The 25,408-nt window shown below is 53.3% G+C and overlaps 1 protein-coding gene across 10 annotated transcripts in view; it reads right to left on the reverse strand.

Moving 5' to 3' along the window:
- The window catches only part of SHANK2 (SH3 and multiple ankyrin repeat domains 2), a 684,346-nt gene that overhangs the window by 553,398 nt on the left and 105,540 nt on the right, over positions 1–25,408 (reverse strand). For all 10 annotated transcript variants that reach the window (XM_074401828.1, XM_074401830.1, XM_074401824.1 and 7 more), the window contains exon 3: positions 22,909–23,127. In XM_074401828.1, coding sequence (XP_074257929.1) covers positions 22,909–23,115 — 207 coding nt within the window. In that variant the 5' untranslated portion in view covers positions 23,116–23,127. The remainder of the gene's footprint in view (positions 1–22,908; positions 23,128–25,408) is intronic.

Raw genomic sequence — 25,408 nt, forward strand, 5'->3', positions numbered from 1 at the left:
AGGGAGAAAGTCTGAGTCGTCAAACTTTGATGATCAAGCCGGTTACAACATTCACTTAAACCAAAGCCTAATCCAGAGCGATGCCCTGACTCTCTTCGATTCTATGAAGGCTGAGGTGTGGAATCTGCAGGAGAAAGGCTGGAAACCAGCAGAGGGTTATTCATGAGGTTGAAGGAAAGAGGCCATCTCCAGAAAAGTACAAGGAGAAGCAGCAAGTTCTCTGGAAGATCTAGTTAAGACCCATCGATGAAGGTGGCTACACTACACAGATTTTCAGTGTAGACAAGACAGCCTTCCAGTGAAAGAAGATGGCATCTGGAACTTTCACAGCTAGAGACAAGACGTCGATGCGTGGCTTCAAAGCTTCAGTGGACAGGCTGTCTTGTTAGGGGCTAATGCAGCTGGTGACTTTTAAGTGGTAAGCCTGTGCTGCTCACACGTCATTCAAAAAACCCCAGGGTCCTTAAGAATGATGCTAAATCAACTCAACTTGATCTGTGCTCTATAAAGGGAACAACAAAGCCTGGATGACAGCGTGTCTGTTAACAGCACGTGTGACTGAATATTGTAAGACCCACTGTGGAAACCTAATGCTCAGAAAAAGAGATTATTTTCCAAGTATTACCTGTCCTTGACAATGCACCTGGTCACTCAAGAGCTCTGATGGAGATGTGCAGGAGATAAATGTTTTCATGCCTACATATACAATATCCACTCCGCAGCCCATGGTTGAAGGAGGAATTCTGACTTTTTTTAAAATTGCATTTGAGGTTTTGGGGTACATATGAAGAACATGCAAGACTGTTGCATAGGTACACACATGGCAGTGTGATTTGCTGTCTTCCTCCCCATCACCTATATCTGGCATTTCTCCCCATGCTATCTCTCCCCAACTCCCCACCCCTCACTGTCCCTCCCCCATTTCCCCTCAACAGACCCCAGTGTGTGATGCTCCCCTCCCTGTGTCCATGTGTTCACATTGTTCGACACCCGCCTATGAGTGAGAACATGCGGTGTTTGATTTTCTGCTCTTGTGTCAGTTTGCTGAGAATGATGGTTTCAAGTCTTATTATTTAACAACATATTTTGTAAGACAATAACTGCCATAGATTCCTCAGAGCATCTGGGCAAAGTCAACTGAAACTTTCCAGCAAGAATTTGGCATTTCAAATGCCACTAAGTATGCATGGCCGGGCGTGTGGTGGCTCACGCCTGTAATCCCACCACTTTGGGAGGCTAAGGTGGGTGGATCACCTGAGGTCAGGAGACTAGCCTGACCAACATGGAAAAACTCCGTCTCTACTGAAAATACAAATTTAGCCGGGCATGGTGGTACATGCCTGTAATCCCAGCTACTCAGGAGGCTGACGCAGGAGAATTGCTTGAACTCATGAGGCAGAGGTTGTGGTGAGCCGAGGTTGTACCACTGCACCCCAGCCTGGGCAATAAGAGCAAAACTCCATCTCAAAAAATAAAAATAAAATAAAAAAGACTACTCACAATTCATAAGAGGAGGTGAAAACAGCAACATGAAGTTTGGAAGAAGTTGATGCTAACCCTCATGGATGACTCTGAGGGATTCAGGCCCTCGGTGGGGCAAGGGAACTGCCGATGTTGTGGAAGCAGTAAGAGAACTGGAATTGCAAACGGAGCTGAAGATGGGTCTGAATTGCTGCAATCTCATGATAAAACTTGAATGGGTGAGGAGTTGCCTCTTAGGGATGTGCAGAGAAAGGGGTTTCTCCAGACGGAATCTGCTCCTGGAGAAGACGCTGTGAACACTGCTGAAATGACAACCCAGGATGTAGAATATTCCAGAAAGTGAGTGGATAAAGCAGTGCAGGGTTTGAAAAGACTGCATCCTATTCTGAAATAAGTTTTACTCTAGATAAAATGCTATCAAACAGCACTGTGTGCAGACTAATCTTTCATGAGTCAATGAACGCAGCAAACCTCATGGCTGTCTTATTTCACAGAACCGCCTCAGCCACCCCAACCTTTAGCAACCACCACTCCGGTCAGTCGCAGCCATCAATACTGAGGCAAGACCTCCCACCAGCAAAAAGACTGTGGCCCAAAAAGAGGACTCAAGTATATTTAACAATAAAGTATTTTTAATTCAGGTATATACATTGCTTTTTTAAACATGATACTATTACATACTTAATAGACCACACAGAATATAAATCTACCTTTTATACGCACTGGGAAACCAATGCCATATTTTATTGCAAGAGCCATTTTATTGCAGTGGTCTGGAAACAGACTCCCTGTCTCTGAGATATGCCCGTTATGTGAGTCACTGAGGATACTGAAGAGGACGTTGATGCTCAGGTCATCTCGGGATCAGAAGAAATACTCCCTCTGTTCAGACTTTCCGGGTACCCATGTGGGGCTGCGTACGACCCCATCCCCCAGCCTCTGGTGGCCCAGCTGTCCTCCCTGTCTGCCGGCTAGAGCCCCACTCATGCTTTCCACCTGGGCTGAGGTCTCGTGACGCCACCCCCCGGCCTCCTGCAGACTGAGCTGACCACTGGGCACCATCAGCATGAATACAGGGAGCTGGTCTGACTACCTGCAGCCCTCAGGCCAGCCGATCAGCCCTGCTCCCTTTCCTGTCCAACCTGGGGGTCTCAGCCTCTCCACCCTGCACTTCCTGTCTCCCAGGAGGGTGGTGTGGGCGGAGGAGCAGGGCTGAGTTTCATATTTTGCCTTAGGATGTTTCTCCTCTCTCTGTCCTAACAGGCAGGCAGGAGTTGGTCACCGTCACTCAATCTCCTGGAGGCTGTGATGTCCAGATCCTTATGAAAACGGCCACCTGCCTGGCCTGAGCGATGTGGCTCAAGACACAGAAAACTTGCAGGTGGATGTAATGAGATCTCCGAGAGCCAAATCAGGCTGGCTTCTCCCTCACCTCCAGAAAGGCAGCGCATGCAGCATGAGCCAGGTGGCCACGGAGCGGTCAGGAGCTGTGGAGAAGGGGTCTGTGGCTCATACCAGCCTTGTGATGATATACATGCCGATCCATGGAAGTTCTGACTTCTAAAGGCAGCTGCAGTTCTCCTCAATTTCACTTCGTGCCACAAAAGCCGTCAGCCACAAAAGGGAGCTGTGTCCCAGCACAGATGAACCATCCACATCTCCGTGTCCCTCCCCCTGACTCCTCCTCATCTCCCTCTCCCCCCACATCCATCTCAGCAGCGCTGTACCATCCAGCCAGTTAAGTGCTCCTCCCTGCCCCAGACTGAGCCGCCTGAGGACAGGGGTTTCATTTTCTTTGTATAACCAACCAAAGCTCGTAAATGCAGATGGAATTGAACAGCTTCAGATCAACGTTCCAGACGTGGAACGCTCCTGGGTGATATAATCCAACAATCAAGAAAGGTCTGGACTTCACAGTGGGGCTGACGGGAGCTTCTGCCTCCTGAGCCTGGCTTGTGCTCAGCGGACTTCGCAGACCGTGAACTGTAGCAATGACCCTGCGAGCGGAGGCTATGCCACCAAGGTCTGCAGAGCCGTAAGTCACAGAGCTAGGGGTGGCCACGCTGTTGAACAGAACGACACACCTGCACCCTCCCCCCCCCCCTTAGTACAATTCATGGTTAAGCTCCAATCAAAACCAAAGAGCAGCCTGGGCAACAGAGAAAAACTGTCTCTACAAAAAATGAAAATTTCTAAAAATCAGTCAGGGGTGGTGGTACGTGCCTGCAGGCCCGGCTGCTCTGGAGGCTGAGGTGGAAGGATCCCTTGAGCTGGGAGGTGATTGCAGCCTGGGTGACGGCGCAGGACCCTGACTCAGAACAGAACAAAAGAAATAAGCGGAGCGCGTGAGGGAGAGTCACACACTCGGCTAGCATCAGTCACAAGTATTCTGCAAGCTGAGAGGCTAAAATTGAGACTACCGGAGTGTGGGGAGAACGCGGGCACTGGACACAGACAGAGGCCGCGGTGCTGAGCCGGTCTGCCACTTAGGCTGCGTTATGAGCCGCTCGGGCTGCCGTGGCAAAGCGCCGTAGACCAGGCCACGTCAACCACAGACATTTGTGGTCTCCCATTCTGGAAGCTGTGAGTCTGAGATCAAGAAGTCTGCAGGGCTGGTTCCTCCGGAGGCCTCTCTGCCTGGCTTTGCCCACGGCCGCCTTCTCTCCATGTCCTCAGGTGCTCGTCCCTCTGCGCGTCTCTGTGTCCTCACTTCCTCTTCTGATGACTCCGTCCAGTCCAGCGGCGTCAGGGCCCACTCTAACAACTTCTTTTACCTTGACTGCCTCTGTAAGGAATCAATCTCCAAATAAAGTCTCATTCTGAGGTCCTGGGTTAGGGCTTCATTCAGTACAGGAATCTTGGTGGGGCCACACTTAGCCCACGACACTGAAGGATGACGGGTGAGTGTCTGCAACCCACTGAGGGCCACCACGTGCCTGCAGCAGGACACATCTGCATTCATGAGTACGTCACATCCATGACGGTGGATCACCAAACCAACACCACGAAGTGTCTGGCCTGCCAGGGTCACAGGAGCTTCTTAGGCAAGGCTGTTTTGATGTATAGCAACGTAGCAAGAGAGTTTCATGTGAGAGACTAGATTGCTTTCCGAATCTGTTTTGGGCCCTGTAAGATGGAGACAATGATGGGTGATTTTGGAAGACTGCGGTGAGGGCGAGGGAGTGTCTCGACAAAGCTTGAGAAAATGGTCCACGTTATACCATATAAAATAGGTCTTACCGCCGCGGGTTACCCGAAGGCCGTGGCAAGGGCCATCTGCAACGCGAGACTCAGATTACACAGATGGAGTCAGGGATCTCCACCTCTACTCACCTGCTCATTCACCTTCCTCGGGGGAGACTTACATCTCCCTTCCTCTTGACTTCTACCCAAGGAGCCCAGGAAAAGCCAAGAGGGGAGAAATGGCCAGGGCATCTCAGCTTGTAGCCCACTGGGACACTCTCTATGTGGGATCTGGAGTCAGAAACACAGACCCCGGGGACAGTCCAGATGCCAGCTCTGCAAACACTTATGAGCAGCATTGAGCAACAACTCAGGAAAGCCTGAAAGGAGTCAGAGGTTCTGAGCACATCATTCAGGACAAAGAAGCACGTGTCACATGCAAAATTCCCTCTGCAGCTGTGGTTTCTGTCATCGTCAATTTCTGCATGACGCATTTTTAAGGGCTCGTCATCAACACACGCTTGGCAGGGGCCGTGGAAAGGTACACACACGCGTCCTCGGGCCTCTGACTGCTGTTCACACGCAGTCGGTGTACCTGCACCCTCTGAAGAATACCCAACACCAAGGTCAACCCACACTACAATTGATTTTTTGTTTCCAAATGCAATTATCCAAATGAAATCACACTTCTTGCTGTGGACAGAGGCCCTTCGGGCTGGCGGTACGCGCCGTGGCAAACACTAAAACCCTGGGACAGGTAACACGCAAAGCCAAAACCAGAAATGTCCATGGAACGGGAAACGTGGGGTGACGCTGAGTCAGAAGGACAGCCTGGTGGTGGATGCCTGAAAGCCAAGAGTCAGGCTTAGTGCTTCTGTATGTTTAAGTGCCAATCAAGGATAATGTGGCTGTGGATCCATTTTTCCAATGAGAACATTTCTCACACAGTGAAAGCTTCCTGGCAGGCCCTGGGCGCTGTGCAGAGGTGGTGGGCAGACTATCTCTCCTGGTGATTGGTAAGAGGCTGCGTGTCTGTCTCTGCTATTGCCAAGGAGATGCTGAACTGAAGACAGGGCTCGGATCTGCCAGGGGCCCATGGACTCCTTGGGGGTGAGTTAATCTTCCTGTTACCACAGCCATGATTTCAGGCAGAGCCACCATAAAGCAGAGATCAGATGCTGGCCAGAGAAGCTCCAGTAGGAGCAATACATTGAAGAGAAGTAATAGGCAGCCATGGAGGAGAAATTATAATTAAAAAGCCCAACTGCAGACACAAAACCCTATGCACCCACGGCCCGGCTCATAAGCACGTTAAACACATCATCTCTTCCTTATTTCTCCAGGAGCCGGCACTAGCCACCCCCGCCCCACGCCCAAAGATGAATGCTCCAAAAACTCCAGAGCGTTCCCAGGGCCACACAGCTGCAAGAGGGGGAGCGGGGATTAAGGGGGTCCCCGGGGCCGAGCTAATGAGTTCAACTTGATCCTGGCAGCACTTGGACAGAGCTGTGAGTCAGGAAGATTAAGCCAGCAGCAGGTCAGAAAGTGGATTACAGACGAGGCAACAGAGGTGGGTGAGGCCGCTGCCGGGAGGTGGAGGCCGCTCGGAAGCTGTGGTGCAGGACGCCTCGTCCGCCCAGGACGGAGGGCAGCGAGGGAAGGGTGGAGGCTGGCGGGGAGGCAGAGTCGGAGCCAGGCTGGAGGAATCGCCCAAGTCCAACCTCAGAGCAAAGGTGCTGGAAAAAAGCCCCACCCTTGGATTTAACACAGAAAAGTAAAAACTGATGATCTGGGGCCCTGGCGTTGCCACCCTCTGGATAAGGCTTACCAGCTTGGGATGCCAGCAATGGGGCTGATGGCTGCTTCTCACCAGCGTGGTTCCAAACCACAATATTCCCCCACCCTGTGGGATTTACAGAGCTCTGTCACAGAGTGTGTGGTAATTCCAGACCAAAGCACTCTTCCCATGCGTTATTTTCTCCAAGAGATTTAAGCAGGTATTAACCCTAAGCTGAGGCAGAAGAGCGCCTCAAGTCAGACGTTTTATGTGCAGACTATGAAGCCCCCTGCAAACTGGGTCCATCTCTCCCATATACAAAGCACGAACCCAAGACGTAACAGAGAAAGGGGCCACATACAACCCTTACAATATTTTCTTTAAATGATGTGTGAGAAAATAAAGTCTTGCTCCGCCTTTATCGAGGGTGCCATGTGACATAAATAATAACCAATAAGGTCAAGGCTTGACTTGCCAGGGTAACTTTCACTGGAGGGCCCCAAGGCCTTCCCTTTTGTTTTAAACAATTTCTAACTCACCGATTTCTTGATTAAAATAGTCAAGTGTAAACCACTCATCTTAAGGCAGGGAGGCTGCTCTCCATTGCTGTACACACAGACGGTGGAGGCAGAGGGAAGGCTGTGGGGGCTATTCTCCATTGCTGTATTACACAGACGGTGGAGGCAGAGAGAAGGCTGCAGGGCTGTTCTCCATTGCTGTACACACAGACGGTGGAGGCAGAGGGAAGGCTGCGGCGCTGGGGAGTCCCTTTGGTCTTGGCAACCAGTTCATGAAACCACAAAGGAAATCAGATTCCATGCCTTCTGCCTGCCCAAAAGGTGATCCTACATGTGCATACTATAAAGGACGTAGAGGGGCTACTCAAGGTGGAGAGCAAAGATTCTAACTATGTATTTCTATCATCAAAAGGGTGGATCGATGGTGAATGAATAGAGGGAGGGAGGGATGGGGTGGGCAGGAGGATGTGTGGGTGGGTGGATGGGTGGGTGGGTGGATGGGTGGCTAAGTAGGTGGGTGACTGGGTAGATGGCTGGCTGGATGGATGGATGGATGGTGAGTGGATGGGTGGATGGATGGATGGATGGATGATGGATGGATGGATGGAAGGCTGGCTGGCTGGCTGGCTGAGTGCATAGATGGATGGATGGATGGATGGCTGAGTGGATGGGTGGGTGGATGAATGAATGGATGAATGGATGGATGGATGGGTGGATGGATGGATGGCTGAGTGGATGGGTGGGTGGATGAATGAATGGATGAATGGATGGATGGATGGATGGATGGATGGATGGATGGATGGATGGATGGATGGCTGGCTGGCTGGCTGGATGGCTGGATGGCTGGCTGAGTGGATGGGTGGGTGGATGGGTGGATGAATGAATGGAGGATGGATAGATGGATAGATGGGTGGGTGGGTGGATGGATGGCTGGATGAATGGATGGATGGATGGGTGGATGAATAGATGAAGGATGAGTTAGTGGAGGGGGTATGCGGACGGGTGGATATGGACAGGTTGGAGGGTCAGGGGATAGGGTGTAGGTGGGTGGAAGGGTAGAGGAGTAGAAGAGTCGTCTGGCGGGGGGGGCCTCCCTGGTTAGGCTGGAGTCGGTGTCGGGCCACACTCCATGGATTCAAAGTCTTTGAGTAAAGACCATTATCACGTTACCAACTTCTGCCCAAAACCTTTTTGATGACTTCTTTTAGGGCAGAAAATGTGCTCATGTGAAGGCCACATACACCTAAACTTCTAAGTAAGTCTATAATCCCAGAATAATTTCCTTTCATTTAGCAAAAGGGAGCTGGGAGAGAACATTCTGGAACAAAACATCTGAAAATGAAAGGGCAGCCCAAAAGACAATTACGTATTTTTTTTTTTTAAGAGAAGGGGTCTCATTACATTGCCCAGGTGATCCCCCTGCCTGAGCCTTCCGAGTAGCCGGGGCGACAGGTGTGCACCACTGCACCCAGCTACGACTATATTCACTGATAAGAGAGGTTTTGCGTTTCTCGGTGGACTGGGTGACCTGATAGCATGGAAAGCCCCTCAGTGGCAGGAGGCCCCGGACAGGCACTGGACGCAGCACAGGTGGGAGAGGAGGGGCTCACCTCCAGCAGGAGAGGTAAAGAACCCAGAGGCCGGGTGCGGTGGCTCAAGCCTGTAATCCCAGCACTTTGGGAGGCTGAGGTGGGTGGATCACGAGGTCGAGAGATCGAGACCATCCTGGTCAACATGGTGAAACCCCGTCTCCACTAAAAATACAAAAAATTAGCTGGGCATGGTGGCGCGTGCCTGTAATCCCAGCTACTCAGGAGGCTGAGGCAGGAGAATTGCCTGAACCCAGGAGGCAGAGGTTGCGGTGAGCCGAGATCGTGCCAGTGCACTCCAGCCTGGGTAACAAGAGTGAAACTCCGTCTCAAAAAAACAAACAAACAAACAAAAAAAAACAAGAACCGAGAAAGGGTTTCCCTCTCGGTCCACGCACCGGACCACTCCGTCACCGGTGATGGCCAGAACAGGCATCTGGGGATGGGGAGCAACTGCCAACGGGTGGAGTTTCCTCTTGAGGGGATGAAAGCTTTCTGAGATTGACAGTGGTGATGGGCTCACTCATCTGTGAATTTGCTAAAATCCACTGACTCACACACTTCCTATGTAAATTACATTTCAATTTTTTTTTGAGACAGTCTCGCTCTTTCACACAAGCTAGCGTGCAGTGGCGCGATCTTGGCTCGCTGCAACCTCCGCCTCCCGGGTTCAAGCAATTCTCCTGCCTCAGCCTCCCGAGTAGCTGGGATGACAGGCACACACCACCACAACTGGCTAATTTTTGTATTTTTAGTAGAGACGGAGTTTCATCATGTTGGCCAGGCTGGTCATGAACTCCTGACCTCAAATGATCCGCCCACCTCAGCCTCCCAGAGTGTTGGGACTACAGGCATGAGTGAGAAACTGCAAAGATGCAGGGCTCACATCTTAAACCTTCTCTCCAGGACAGTCCCCAGCTTAGCCATAGAAAAGTGTCTGCAGGTCTCCACCTTTCCCTGCATTGCCCCCCTGACCCCAGGGTCCCAGCCTCCAGCACCATTTCCCTGGAGTCCCCATCTTCTCTTCTTTTTTTTTTTTTGAGAGAATGTCTCACTCTGTCGCCCCAGGTGGAGTGCAGCAGCATGATATCCGCTCACTGCAACCTCCGCCTCCTGGGTTCAAGCAATTCTCCTGCCTCAGCCTCCCGAGTAGCTGGGATTACAGGTGTCCACCACCACGCCTGGTTAATCTGTGTATTTTTAGTAGAGATGGGGTTTCACCATGTTGGTCGGGCTGATCTCGAACTCCTAACTTCATGATCCGCCCACCTCAGCCTCCCAAAGTGCTGGGATTACAGGTGTGAGCCATGGTGCCCCATGCCCCATCTCTTCTTAACCTTCTCCCCTTGCCAGAGAGGCCAAGATCACCCTTTTCAAATATAAACGATGTCCCATGCTCTGTACCAAACCTCTGCCCATCAAGGACAACCATGGCTCCTTGCCATGACCCTACACCTCAACGCCCACCGCCCACCTCCGCTGCCTCACGCACGCTGCTCCCGTGGCCCTCGGCCTTCTCTGCTGAGCCAACGCGCCAAGTTTATGCATACCGAAGGCTGGCTGCCCCCAAAGACCCCCTCCCATCACCGCGGGCTCAGTGCAGCCATGGACCCCTCACCCCACAGAGGCAAGGGTTTAAATGAATTCACTCACTCCATAGCCAGACACTCAGCATTCGCTTGGCTGTACTGGCTGATGGGGTACAAGGACGAGCAGGGCCTGCAGCAGGTGCCCCTGTGGAGAGGAGTGCTGCCCGGCCGTCCCCACAGGCCTTAGCCGTGAAATCGCCCTGTGAAGACAGACAGCCCGAGGAGATGCCACAAAGCTACAGAAACCTCAGGGAAAATCCATTGACCTGAGCACTGCCAATAGCACTAACAGGTGTGTGCCCAGCCTAGGGAGGACCAGACTTCGTTTTTCTGAGACGGAGTCTCCCTCTTGTCGCCCAGGCTGGAGTGCAGTGGCATGATCTCGGCTCACTGCAACCTCCTCCTCCCAGGTTCAAGCGATTCTCCAGTCTCAGCCTCCCGAGCAGCTGAGATTACAGGCGCGTACCACCACAACCGGCTAATTTTTGTATTTTTAGTAGAGGCAGGGTTTCACCATGTTGGCCAGGATGGTCTTGAACTCCTGACCTCAGTGATCTGCCCACTTTGGCTTCCCAAAGTGCTGGGATTCCCGGTGTGAGCCACCGTGCCCGGCAGGGGAGGACCTGCTTTGTATCCTCAGACCGGGAAGCAGTCACAGGAGTGCTGTGCATGGCACGGTGGCCAGTGCGTTCACATGTACACAGCCACCTGAGGCGTCGCCTGGGAAGCTTCCGAGAGTCTGGTCTTGAAGCTGTTCTGGTTGCCCAAGAGGAAGATGACAGGAAGGGCGGGGCGGCGATGAAGGCTGAGGGAGTGGCACAGGCTCGCAGGGCTCTAGAAGGCACTTGGGGAGGGACTGATTGCGGGTGTAGCGGAGGCGGAAGCTCAGGACGCCTGCATTGCGGCTGCAATGGCTGAATCAAAGATGGTCCCCACAGCCCCAAAGTGGAAAGAACCCAGCTGACCAATGAATTGAGAATGGACTCACAGTATGTGGGAATGCAGGATGGTGGGAATCAAATCTGTCATGCTTCAGCATCAGCGTGCACCAAGACCAGGTCAAGAAAACGTGGTGTATGTGTATGATGGAATACTACTCAGCCATAAAAAAGGAGGTTATGTCTTTTGCAGCAACAGGGACAGAACTGGAGGCCACTACCTTATGTGAAAGGACTCAAATCCTGCATGTTCTGAGACTTATAAGTGGAAGCTCCATAATGTGTGCAGAGGAACATGGCGTGGAATGATGGGCACGGGAGACTCGAATGGGTGGGAAGGGGGGTGAGGGCTGAGCAGTTTCTTAATAGGCACAATGTACATCATTCGTGATGGTAACACGAAAAGCCCACACTTTATCTCTATGCAATGTTTCCATGTAATAAAACTGCACTTGAACCCAATAAATTTACACCCAGAAAAGCCGATCGTGCTGAGGAAAGCCGCCAGGCACAAGGGGCCACATGTTGGTTGACTCCACGTCTATGAAGCGTCTGGAATAACCAAATCCACACGACAGAATGTGGCTTCCTGGTTGTCAGGGGCTGGAAGTGGGGACAGGGACCCAGTAGAACCCAGCATGAGGGAGCTTTGTGGGGATGGAGACTTTCCACACCTGGCGGGTGGTGACAGGTACACACTCAGCAAATTCACCCACCGGGAATCATCACATTTTATTTTCTTTTTTAAGATGGAGTTTCGCTCTCGTTGCCCAGGCTGAAGTACAGTGGCGTGACCTCCACCTTCCAGGTTCAAGTGATTCTCCTGCCTCAGCCTCCTGAGTAGCTAGGATTACAGCCATGTGCCACTATACTCGGCTAATTTTTGTGGTTTTTGTAGAGACAGGGTTTCACCATGTGGGCCAGGCTGGTCTCAAACTCCTGACTTCAGGTGATCCACCCACTTCAGCCTCCCAAAGTGCTGGGATTACAGTGTGAGCCACCGTGCCCGGCCCTGAACTGTATTCTTAAAGTAAGTGAATGTTATAGTTTGTAAATTGTAACTCAAGAAAGCTTTCTGGAAAAAAAAAAAGAAAAAAGAAAGAAAGGGTTTTTGTTTTTAGTATTTTTTAAAAAAGAAAAAAAAAAGTAACCGCTATCTAAGAGAGCAAATACCAGAGGGGTCAGGCCTGGAGTTCCGAGAGGTCCGTGTCATGGCACGGGTTTTGCACAGCCTGAGTTGAGGGGCACCTGGGCTTTCAACTGGGAAGGTGCCGGGGGATAAACAAGGCCTGGACCCCAAAGGGAGCCTGCAGCGGGAGATGAGACCGTGGTGCACACGTTCTATCAGCACCCGGGTGCTGGCTGCAGGGAGCCAGGCCCCGCCGAGGAACCCGCCGGCCACCCACTCCCCGGCAAGCCCAGATGTGGAAGAGAATGCAGCAGAAGGTAATCCTGACCAGAGCCGGCTTTCTACCCAGAAAAATCCACCCGAGGGAGTCAAGGACAAACCCTCCTGAAGCAGAACGAAGAGGCTGCCGCTCAGGGTCACAGCCGCCCAGCCACCCCCCTCCCAGACACGTGGACTCCGTTAACTCCTTAGAAGACGACACCAGCTCTCACCTCACCAGGGCCGGGAACCCAGAGTCAGACACACAGCAAAGCACCCAAACGCAGCTTCCCGAGGTAACAAACCACCCCTGCACCGGCCGGGCAGAGCCCTCTCTCACAATGGGTGCGCACACTCACACTTTTTTTTCAGATGGAATCTCGCTCTGTCACCCAGACTGGAGTGCAGTGGTGCGATCTCGGCTCACAACCACCTCCACCTCCCGGGTTTAAGAGATTCTCCTGCCCCAGCCTCCCGAGCAGCTGGGACTACCAGAGGCCTGCCATTGTGCCCAGCTAATTTGTTTTTTGTTTGTTTGTTTGTTTGTTTTGTATTTTTAGTAGAGAGGGGGTTTTACCATCTTAACCAGGATGGTCTCAAACTCCTGACCTCAGGCGATCCACCCACCTGGGCCTCCCAAAGTGCTGGGATTACAGGCATGAGCCGCCACACCGGCCACTCTGACGCTCCTAACAGTAATAAACCATCCCTGCACCAGCTGTCCAGTGCCATCTCTCACAATGAACGGGCAGGTATACTCACACAGCAAAGCATCCAAACAGCTTCTAACGGTAACAAACCACCCCGGAAGCAGCCGTCCAGAACCCTCTCTCACAATGGGTGGGTGAGGAGCCAGCCCCAGGGGTGTGACTCAGGGACAGGAGGGGAGATGGGCTCAGACGCTGCCAGGACAGGTAGAGTCCTCCTAATATTCAAATGCAGAGGAACCCTCAAATACAAAACGCAAATGCGGTAATTATATGCCTGGGACCAAAAAGGGGGGTTAAATCCTGGAGGAGGAGGAGGAGGAGGAGGAGGTGAAACCTCCCTGCTCTTGGGGTTCTATTTTAATCCGCGATGATAAGCAGATGGGCCAGGGTCACGTTGGAATCAAGCATATCTTACAGGGTGTGGTGGCTCAGGCCGGTAATCCCAGCACTTTGGGAGGCTGAGTTGGGAGGATGACTTGAGTCCAGGAGTTCGAGACCTGTCTGGGCAATATAGTGAGACCCTGTCTCTACTAAAAGGGAAAAAAAATATCCCAGTGTGGTGACGTGCACTCGGGAAGCTGAGGCAGGAGCATCACATGCACCAAGGCTGCAGTGAACCATGATCGCACCACTGGACTCCAGCCTGAGTGACAGAGAAAGACCCTATTTCAAAGACAAAAACACAAGAAATCTGAGAGTCCATTTGGAAGCAGCTGACAGACGAGAGGACACCCCCGTCAGCGGGTGTGTGGCACAGGATGAGGCAGGCACAGCAGGGTGAGAGGGCAGACCCTCCCAGCATGGCAAAGGCAGTGGGGATTTGGAGCGACTGTACATGGTGGGGAGAGGACAGGTCAATGTCGGTGCATGGCGTTTGAGAGGTCAGCATGGTGGCAGGAATGCTTTTTCCTAAATGGCGTGCCGCACTTACACATGCGTGTGCTTTATAAATGGAAGCACTGATTCATGCAAAGAATGGGATTCATTTTCCTGGGCGTCTGCCGGGAGGTGGGCCGGGTTGCAGGGATCAGCCTTCAGGGTGACGGCATCAGCTGAGCTACTTGGTACCAGTCCCTGGGGAGAGGCGGACGAGGGTGCCGACGTCCACACCCCAGGAGAGCCTGGGAAAGGCCTCCACTGCCCCATCCTATTTTCTTCTCTACTCTACTTGCAACATGGCATTCACTGTGGATTAAACGATAAACCGCTTCGGGCCACGGGGCCAGTCTGCTTCCCTCTTCCTCATTCACGCTCCCCCAGAAATCACAGAGCTCACTGTAGCCTGTATTGATTTTGGCACATGTCACTTTTTCAAAGGCCACGCTGAATGTCCGGTGCCAGCACTCCACCACCAGGCGCTTGAGAGGACGCAGAGATGGCACCCTCCCTGTGCCTGGAGCCCACCCCACCACTCGCTGCCTGGCCGGGAAGCTCACCCACACAAGACGAGTCAAGTGAGGGCTCCAGTTGTGCCTGAAGGGTCATGGGCACTGTGAGAGGCTCTCACTCAAAGACTTAAAGCTTCAGTTCCCCTGGAAGGTGAGGTTCAGAAGCAGCACTCACTCCGAAGCAGCGGTGGGCCCCGACAGCAGCGGAGGAGGGGCTGTGCCTGGGGAAGAGGGCAGCCCAGGGGCTTCTCCCGCACCAACTCCCAGTGGGCGGGCACTGGGGCCTGGGCGCAGACTCACTCGGCAGCTCCTGGCTGGCTCCTCCGGGCAGGGTTCCAGGAACCATCTCGTGTCCCTGGCTACACAGAGGACTCAGCCCCACAAGGGATTTCACGCGGGAACAATGTCTGCTTTGTTGCTGAGAGCTCACACCCGTGGGATTTCTGGTTTCAGCCTCCAGGGGCTTTGTTTGTCTTGAACAGAGTGAAGAAAAGTGGTCTTTGGAAGGTTCCAGAAACAACCAGGTTCCCATGAGACGTCTAAACCCTGAGGAGGCTCTGGCTTTCACAAGGAGGTGCTGTGGGTTAAGTCCAGCCTGGAGCAGGGCTGTGGCTCCATCCGTCACTCCAACCGGTCTCCAATGCCTCCAGCAAAGTGGGCACAACAGCTGCTGCGGAGGGAGCACCCGCCCTGCACGGGGAGGGTCACCCGCCAAGGAAGGCGTCACACAGGCAGGGAGGCAGAGTCCAGCCGGGTGCAGGAGGCCCCTGATCTCCCAACACCCTTGCCCCGCTACCAAGGAAGCAGCTCGCTGGCTGAGATGGCCGGGGCCTTCCTCCTGTGCGGCTGACGAGAGCCTCTGAATATGGGTAGCACTGGCAGGAGGGTAGACCCGGGAGACAGGAAACAGAAATGGACCCCTTGAGGGCACCCCTAGGGCTGGAGACCAGCCCGCAATGGCTTACTTCACAAATGGTGTTTGTGTCCCCTGACAGGTGGGACCCCCCAAGGCTCAGACCTTCAGACTCTTGCTCAAAAGCACAGAGTGAAGGGGGAGGGAGATGTGATTCTGACCCATGCCAGGAAGAATGTGGCCAGGCTGCTCCCACGCAGCACTGCTGGCTGGCTGACTGCCCGCCGTGAATGTGATATGCAGGCGCACATCAGTGCAGTACCAGGCAGCTGGTGGAATGCCCAACGCCAGCATCCCAGGGCTTCCTTCCGGCAGGTTCCAAGGCACAAGGCTGGGCGCGCCCGGGACACTGGCTCTGCCCCTCACTGGCTCTGGAGTCCGACCCTCCAGTTCCCATCTGTAAACTGGGATTAAGCAAAACCCTCCTCATGACTAGGAGGGAGCAGCGGGGCTCCGGTGCAGCTGGTGTCCTCCACCTCCTCCATCTGCGGGTTCCACTCTGTGTTCCGTGTGAGCGCATGGGACACACACTCTCTGGACAGGTGTGCCATCCATCAACAAAGATGCTCTTAGTGCTGTCTGCTGCAAGGCTGCAGGAGAACTACAGGAAACTCGCCTAGAGACCATAAGTAACACAGTGCCTGGCACGTGGTAACGTTGGGAAATCATAAAACACCTCCCAGTGTGGCTCCAGAGTGCTGGGCTTCCCCACGGGTGGGAGGTGTCCTCAGACACGCATCACGTGAGGGTCAGTGCCCGACATGAGCCATTTCCTCTGACTTCCTGATTCAGACCCTTAGGCCTGGGGTCTGAAATGCACACGGGGCACTCTCCTAGTCCCCCCTGCCCTCCCTCTAGTATCAATAAGCAAGAACAGCAAGTAAAGGGATCAAATGGCTAAAACCCCGCAGCCTGAGCACGGGCCCGATGGCGGAGGTAACGGGATTCTGAGAAATGCTGTGTCCAGGGGCTCAGAAGCCCTGGCCAAGGGACCCAAAATAGAAAAGCCACCCCAGAAAATACCCAGTGTAGGCGGGGCACAGTAGCTCACACCTGTAATCCCAGCACTTTGGGAGGCTGAGGTGGGCAGATCACCTGAGGTCAGGAGTTCGAGACCAGCCTGGCCAACATGGTGAAATCCCATCTCTACTAAAAATACACACACAAAAAAATTATCTGGGCATGGTGGCAGGCACCTGTAATCCCAGCTACTCAGGAGGTTGAGGCAGGAGAATCACTTGAATCTGGAGGTGGATGGCAGAGGCTGCATGCAGTGAGCTAAGACTGCACCACTGCACTCCAGCCTGGGCGACAGAGTGAGAATCCTTCTCTAACAAACAACAACAAGATGGGACTCTGCCCCTCAACCGCTTTCCACCACAATTGTGAGGCCTCCCCAGCCACGTGGAACTGCGACTCCATTAAACCTGCTTTTCATTATAAATTACACCAGGCGTGGTGGCTCACACCTGTAATCCCAGTACTTTGGGAGGCTGAGGCGAGCGGATCACCTGAGGTTGGGAGTTCGAGACCAGCCTAACCAACATGGAGAAAATTGGTCTCTACTAAAAATATAAAACTAGCTGGGCATGGTGGTGCACGCCTGTAATCCCAGCTACTCGGGAGGCTGAGGCAGGTAAATCACTTGAACCCGAGAGGCAGAGGTTGCAGTGAGCCAAGATAGCACCATCTGTCTCAAAATAAATAAACAAATAACTCAGTCGGGTAATCAGCAGTGGCGTTATTAGCAGCCTGAGAATGGGCTAATACAACGTCACAGGAGAGACGGGGAGCCAGGCCCTGCACGTGGACCCCACCCTCCCAGCCCAAGGTCTGTTCGTGTGCAAAGCCAAACAGATGGCCCAATCTAACCACGTGATGGAGCCAGCGAAACCCACCTGTGTGCTATGCAAACCAACAGCAAGCACAAGCTGACAGCCGGCCGAGACCAGACCGGGAGGAACGTCGGGGAAGCAACGGGGACCCAGCACAGACACAAAATGAACCGGAGGAAGAAGGTGGCACGCAGGCCTCAGACGGTCTCCAAGCTGCATGAAGACACACCACGACTAAAAGAAGGAACGCCCCCAAGAACGCTTTATGCCTGGGAGAACAGAAATAAGACAGAACACCTACCAAACAAATAAAAGGGTCTTTTCAAAAAGAGAGAGTGCAGGGCTATGGGAACAAACAAAAAATCGAAAGAGCACGACTAAGTTAGAAATTACAAAGACTAGAACGGGTCCACCTGAAAATACGACAACTAAAGGCTCAAGAAAATCACGGCAGGCCAGGCACGATGGTTCACACCTGTAATCCTAGCACTGTGGGAGGCCGATCACCCGAGGTTGGGAGTTTGAGACCAGCCTGGCCAACATGGCAAAAACCCCATCTCTATTAAAAATACAAAAAATTAGCCAGGTGTGGTGGTGCCTGCCTGTAATCCCAGCTGTTCGGGAGGCTGAGGCATGAGAATCACTTGAACCCGGGAGACGGAGGTTGCAGTGAGCCGAGATCGCACCACTGCACTCCAGCCCAGGTGAGAGAGGGAGACTGTCTCCAAAAAAAATTAATAAATAAATAGAAAAAGAAAAGAAAGAAGAAAGAAAATCACCACTAGCAAACAGAAAAATGCCAAGCAATTAATTAGAGGAAAAGATAACAGATAAGAACAAGGAAAATCCAACACAGGAATAATTCCTATTTTTAAAATAAAGGACCCAAGCAATAACAGAAAAAATAACAAAATACAGGAAAACATCCTTAAACAGAATCTGAAGTTTTTCCAGGAAAAAACAAGAATGCCCAACACCTAACACTTCCTGGTCTAGCAGCGGGAGCCACTTCCTTAGGAATCTAGTCCAAAAAAAAAAAAAAAAAACCAATGTCACCTATGAGATGGAAAGAAATCTGGTGGCCTCAGATGTATCCAAAGCAATGTTTGGGGCAAGAAGACAATCAAACAACATCCCCACAGAGGGAAAACTGTGACTCAAAAACACAGGGGAGGTCAGAGGTCAGGCACGGTGGCTCATGCCTGTAATCCCAACCCTTAGAGAGGTCGAAGCAGAAGGTTTACCTGAGGTCAGGAGTTTAAGACCAGCCTGGCAACATGGTGAAACCCAGTCTCTACTAAAAATACAAAAAATTAGCCCGGCATGGTGGCTGGTACCTGTAATCCCAGCTACTTGGGAGGCTAAGGCAGGAGAATCACCTGAACCCGGGAGGCGTAGGTTGCAGTGAGCCAAGATCGCAATATTGCACTCCAGTCTGGCCAACAGAGCGAGACTCCATCTCAGAAACAAAAACAAAAACAAATACAGAGGAAAAGAGCTTTCAATTCAAAGGGAACAAGCTGACATTTTCAAAATACAGTCAATCCTCATTATTCACGAATTCTGTATCAGGGATGCGCCCACTTGCTAAAATTTATTTGTAACCCCAAAATCAATGCTTTTCGCACAAAACAGCCAAAGTTTCAGTTGCCTGATGCAGGGGTTCCCACAGGAAGGTGAACAAGGTGATGAAACAAAAGTCAAAGGAGCGTGACTAGCGTGCACTAAGAACTTACAAGGAATAGAACGGGTCCAGCTACAAACACAATTAAAGGCTCAGGAAAATCAGGGCAGGCTGGGCACGGAGGTCGGATTTCTCATCCTGGCCCTCATCTTGCAAACAAGTGTCCGACTATAACCCGTGTAGTGCCACGGTTCTGACTCTGTTTGTGCTTTCTGTTGGTGATTTTGCCATTTAAGAGGGGCCCCTGGCTGGGCGAGCTGACTCATGCCTGTAATCCCAGCACTTTGGGAGGCCAAGGCTGGAGGATCACCTAGTCAAGAGATTAAGACCATCCTGGCCAACATGGTGAAACCTCAACTCTACTTAGAAATGCAAAAATTAGCTGGGCGTGGTGGTACATGCCTGTAGTCCCAGCTACTCGGGAGGCTGAGGCAGGAAAATCACTTGAATCTGGGAGGCGGATTTTGCAGTGAGCCAGGACCGCACCACAGGAGTCCAGCCTGGCAACAGAGCAACACTCCATCTCAAAAAAAAAAGAGAGAGAGAGAGAGAGAGCAGACAGCTCACGTGCAGTCTACTTGTTCCCAAGGCAAGAAGGTAGTGATGAGCCTCACAGAGAAAATGTGTCAGAGAGGCTTCAGGGAGGCGCGTGTGGGAGCGCTGCGAGTTCAATGTTAACAAATCCACATTGCATATTACATCAGGCATCTTTAAACAGCAACACACATAAAATAAGATTGTGTCTTGACCCACTGTCAAACATGTGACTGGAGCCTTGTAGGAATGAAACAACGCACTTCCTCTGCAAGCCACGGCCGAGGAGTCACACATTCAGCATCTGTGGCATCGTTTTAGAACACAAGGACCACCGATAATGAGCATCGACCACGCATTCACTGAGAAAGCCCTCAGGACCTCTTCCTAAGAAAACCCACAGAACAAGGAATTCCACCCAATCAAAGGCAAAACAACAACCAAAAAAGGATCTGCCGAAGAAAAGGCCATGGCAAAGGCAGGTGATGGCACTGACCCCTGCAAGAGAGACGGCGTGGCTTCGGGATCTGGGCGCATGCTGGATAGTAAGCGTGAGAGATAGTGGCAGCGTGCACAAGTCACTGTCCACTCCCAAGACTCAGGAGGCTGGGGGGAGTGCGTGCGCACAGACATGCCTGCACCCACGCACACATAACCAGCTCCTCATTCACCAAACTGATGCCCTCTTCTTCCTGGGCTCAGACATCCACAGCATTTCCTAGCCTGCTCTGCAACCAGACGCAACCTCCTCATGAAGCCAGGGAAGGTGACGTGTCCTACAAGTTATGTCTCTTCCCTCTCTCAACTTCCGGCAGATAGAGAGGACCCCGTGGAGGATTCCAGGCTCCAGGAAATAGCCCAGCTATGGAATGGAGGGAGCCTGGATCCCTGAATGTCTGTATGGATCAGAACTTCCCACCTCTCCATCCTGCCAACCCAGGTGGACTGAGAAGAGAGAAAAAAATAAGACATCTATGTGTTGAGTGCCTGAGATTCAAAGGCCTTTTACTACAGCAGTGAGCTTAATTTACCCCTAAGCAATATAGGAAAGGGCACAGTGAGAAAGGAAAAAAAAACTGTAATAAACAAAAACTCCTGCCTTCCAGGGTTTCATAATCGCTTCTTTTAACCTCACAGATTTGGATGGCAAAAGTCTCTTGCAACAAAGAAAAAGCATTTCCTTCACCACCTTTCTCTCCTCTTACAGTCAAATAAAGTAACATGGATGACGCTCGCTTCTTAATAGCGTGTGTTCTGAGCTGACACTTACCCCGGTATTTCTATCCATATGCACATCCACCTATGGCCTGTAATCCTGCAGAGGGGCGTGTCGGAATGGGGTCAGCAAGTGTTGATGATGGGACCACTATTGCTAAACCCAGCATTTGTGCTGTCCTGCCTTATTTGAACTTTTTATAACCAGAATTTATAGCTGTTATAAGAGGTATTAAATGACACAGAGGAAGGAACCCCAAAACACCATGCTTATCCTCCTGACAGCCTTTGTACTGCCAGGGCAGCCCCTGGGCCCATGGCATGGCCAGATTAGCTCTGGGTATCAGGCCACGCTGAGCTTCCCCTCCACAGGTGTCAAATCTTTTGGCTTCCCTGGGCCACACTGGAAGAAGAACTGTATTCGGCTACACTAACACTAAAGAGAAATGATGCCCTAAAGAGAGAAAAAAAAAAAAGTTGCAAGAAAACCTTCAGAAGTTTTAAGAGAGTTTACACATTTGTGTTAGGCTGCAGTCAAAGCCGTCCCGGGCTGCACGGGGCCCACGGGCCTCGGGTTGGAGACGCTTGACCTGGATGGTGAAGCCACGTGGCTGATCTCGTTCCTAGAGGGAATGTGTCACACCTCAGCCCCTCAGCCCGGCTCACGTCTCTCCCAGAGGGAGCAGGGCTGGGGATGGGCTGAGCAGAGGGTCCCTGCTGGGCCACAGGCTGCTGGCAATGGGGAAAGAGGAGACGCACATTTAGCCCTCGCTGAGGACCAAGCCCAGGGAGGTGCTAAACCCAGGGCATCTCAGCCCCTCCACAGCACCAGGAGTGAGCACCTGGACATGCACCGAGTGAGGCATCAGCAACACTCAGCCAGTGGGCAGCACAAGGCTTCCCAACCCCCAGCACTTGGAACCCCTTGCCCATTGTGGCTGGGGCCGAGAGACCATCCTCAGAAGTCGGGGTGGACGCAGAGCGGGGGGCTCACATCCTCAAGCACCTGCAGCAGCCGACACCAGCAGCCCACCTCTCCCCATTCCTTTCACCCGGAGCTGAAATGAGAAGGGTCCTCCCAGCTCACTGGGGTCCCGGGAGAGCCTTCCAGAAAGCACAGGTGAAGCCCGTCAGGGGCCTCCCCCAGATGCCCCTCTGAGTCCTAACTCTTTATGTCTAATCCACAGCAAAAGGGCTTTGGACCACCTGCCCCTCGTACTGCCACCCCCACCCGCACTCCCCAGGGGACAGGTGGCGTGTGAAATGGTCTCAGGCCAACCTGAGGAGGTGCCTGTCCACAGCCATCATGTCTGCTCCATGCTTCCAGCTCTGTGCCATGCCTCCGATTTGAGACCACACGCGGCACAGGCCCCGCCATGAGCAAGAGGGAACGGGGCTGGGCACCTGGCCCCCAGCGTGCTCTGGTGGATTGGACAGCAGATGAAGCCACACCCCATCCTCTGCACACGGACGTCCCCTGTACACAAAGCCCAGTCTCCAGGGGCCAAACTCCTAGCGGGAGGCAAACCCAACCACAGGGACCCCCGGGCATAAGGACAGACGTTCAGGGCACAACCAGCATGGACCAGGACAGCCTGAGGGCTCTGGGGGCCACAGGAACAACACTGGGCCCAGGGCTGGAGGGACAGGAGGAGGCAGACAGCAGCCATATGGGAGGGGAGCTCAGAGCTGCATCCCCTGGAAGTGGGAGAGCACGGGATGCTGGGCCTCTGGCGTGGTGGAGTCAGGCACCAGGGAAAAGCAGGGCCAGGCCTGAGAGCCTCCTGCACTTCGGGCTAAAAGACAGCTACGGGTGCACCTGCCACCTGGGTTTCCTCTGCGAGGTTGTGAAACACCCCTCTCCATCTCTGGGCCCCTGGCCTGAATGTCTGGCACATAGTAGGTGCTCAGTGGATGTCTGTGGATGGAGGTGGGGACAGTGACAGTGGCAATAAGGAAGGGAGGCAGCAGAGAGGGGAGGCAGGAGAGGCAGGCCCAGCAGGGAGCCTGCGGGGATGGGGACAGAAGTTTGGAGCGAGGAAGGAGTATAGTGTGCCCGGAGCAATCAGGACCTTGGGTCCGGGAAGGACCGGAGCAGCGCTCTGGCGTTCAAGCCACAGGTGACATCGTCCAGATGTGAACCAAAGGGCAGACCGGGGGGCTCACCGTCTGCTGCAGGTCATGGATGACGACGCGGATCACCAGCGTGTTGCCCTGGCTCTCCTCCGTCCTGGCGCCGCCCGGCTTCTCCGCTGTGGCCCGGATCGTGTCGTAGATGGTCTCTTCTTTGGAGCTGTCTGACTCCGACCCCACGGAGTCGTCGGAGAAGCTCTGGGCCGTCTCGTCCTCACTGGACGTCGGGCTGCGCGGCATGGCTGCCTGTGTCTTCAAGGTGGGGAGAAGAAGACGAAGAAGAGGAAATGTGAAAACGAGAGAAAATCTCGGGGCACGGTGGGCGCCGGCACCGGAACACACGTGGGCTGGGTGTCACAGTCCGTGTCTGCCCGTGTGACCGCCGGCGAGGGCCCTGTGGGTAGACACATACCGATCCCGGAGGGCGGCCAGAAGTGGGCACCACCTGCTCCTCCCGGGGGCCCGAGCCAGAGGCGGCAGCCAGGGCCCAGGAAAACCCCACGAGCTCTGGTACCGGCGCCGTGAAACTCCGGCTTTCAAAAGGTACCGGGGCTAGCTGTGGGGATGACCGCAGCTTACAAATATGCAGCAGAGGGTCACGGGGCTGTCCGAGCTGCCCCAGGTGAGAAATAGGACTGCCTTTTGTTTCCCTTTGAGGACAAAGCTGCAGGAGAGGAAGAAACCCCGGCTTCGGGTCAGAACGGCGGCAAGTTCATGCTGTAATAACCACCTCTGCTTCAAACACAGGGCAATGACAGGTACCGGGTAAAAATAGAACAAAAAGCCAGAGCCAGGCTCATGGATGAGAGAATCTCCCGGACCAGGACGGGAGCAGAACCCAAAGTCACGAGCAGACTGCAGCCAGCAGACTCGGGGGTCCCCAGGAGGCAGGGCAGCTGGGAGTGCAGCTCCTTCAAGGCCAAGTGCAGTAGAAATTACCCCACAAGGGGCAGGTCAGGTTGCCAATGACCACCTCAGAGCAAGTCTTGTCTTTATTTTTGAGACAGAGTCTCACTGTCGCCAGGCTGGAATGCAGTGGCACAATCTCAGCTCACTGCAACCTCTACCTCCTGGGTTCAAGCAATTCTCCTGCCTCAGCCTCCTGAGTAGCTGGGACTACAGGTGCCTGCCACCATGCCCAGCTAGTTTTTCTATTTTTAGTAGAGACAGGGTTTCACCACGTTGCCAGGATGGTCTCGATCTCTTGACCTCATGATCTGCCTTCGTCGGCCTCCCAAAGTGCTGAGATTACAGGTGTGAGCCACCGTGCCCTGCCAACCAAGGTCTTTAACAAGGACACAGACGGGACTCTGGGAGTAGCCATCCACTGTTTGGTGACGGGGTATATGACACCCCCCCACCTCCGCAGGGCAGGAGTGCAGAAAGGGTTGGATAAAAGTTGGCTTGAACCGGGGACGTGGAGACCTGGCGGAGGACGTGCCGTGCTGAAGCAGCGATTCTACCTCCAGCACATTCTGCCGAGAAGGGCAAGGCCACGGGCCCACGGGAAGACGCTTAAGACCGCTCCCTACCAAAGCAGCCTGTGGAAATGCACAGTCACCCAGGGACCACTTGATCAAGCTGTGGCCTCTTCATTCTATGCAATCCACAGCTGTGCCAATGAATGAACCCAAGCCACATGTGGATGATCCCCAAAACATACCACTGTGCGGAAAGAAGGCAATTTGCACAAGGAGTCAAACCACAGACCACCATTTCCAGATAAAGGCTGGAAAGACGCCAGGGTCCTACAGATGGAACGTGGAACACGTGGATTTTCACCCTGCAAATGGCGCCGAAGCAGTCCAACGGCAAGGCACACGTGAAACGCAGGAGAAGTTCCCTCTCGGAGGAGGATGGGGTGGGCGGTGCTGGCCATGCTGCGCGTGGAGCCACACGCTTCCTGAAAGCGGTTCCAGCAACCACGGCACAATGTCAAACTCGATACAGCTGAGGACACGGAAGTGTGCCATATTATTCTCTTGGTTGGAAATCATTCACAAGGAGCAAGCAAGGAGGGCAGGAGTGCAGGGGGCAGAAGAGGCCGCCCCTAAATATGCCACCTGGGCATAAGGACCATCCTGAGCTGAAGGTGACGGAGAAGCAGGTGTGGGAACAGCTGGCTGCCTTCCCCGCTGCTTGTGTGCCTCAAAGCAAGACGTAAATTCAGAGGGAGTGCCCACCCCCACCGCACCAGAAGGACAGAACTGCATCACTGGAGACAGCTTTAGACCCTTGTCAGCCCCGCCCTGGAGGAACCTACGGAGCCGACTCTACCAACAGACCAGCCTTCCGCCGCGCCTCCTTCCTCGGACTGGCCGCCCCACAGTTTGCCCCCCAGGAACTCACAGTCCTTGCCCCCTGTCTTGTCCCTTCGCTGCCCACGTTCTCCCCCTGTGCCGAGGCGCCATCCAAGCCCGAGCTCTAGCCGCCTTTTGAGACCTCTTCGCGGACTGGCGCTGCATGAGTTCACAAACTGTCTGTCTCTTGCGACTCTGTCTTACGTCAACTCAATTTCAGGGCCCCAGACAGA

Source organism: Saimiri boliviensis, chromosome 6 (assembly GCF_048565385.1).
Source record: "Saimiri boliviensis isolate mSaiBol1 chromosome 6, mSaiBol1.pri, whole genome shotgun sequence".
Classification (NCBI taxonomy): Eukaryota; Metazoa; Chordata; class Mammalia; order Primates; family Cebidae; genus Saimiri; species Saimiri boliviensis.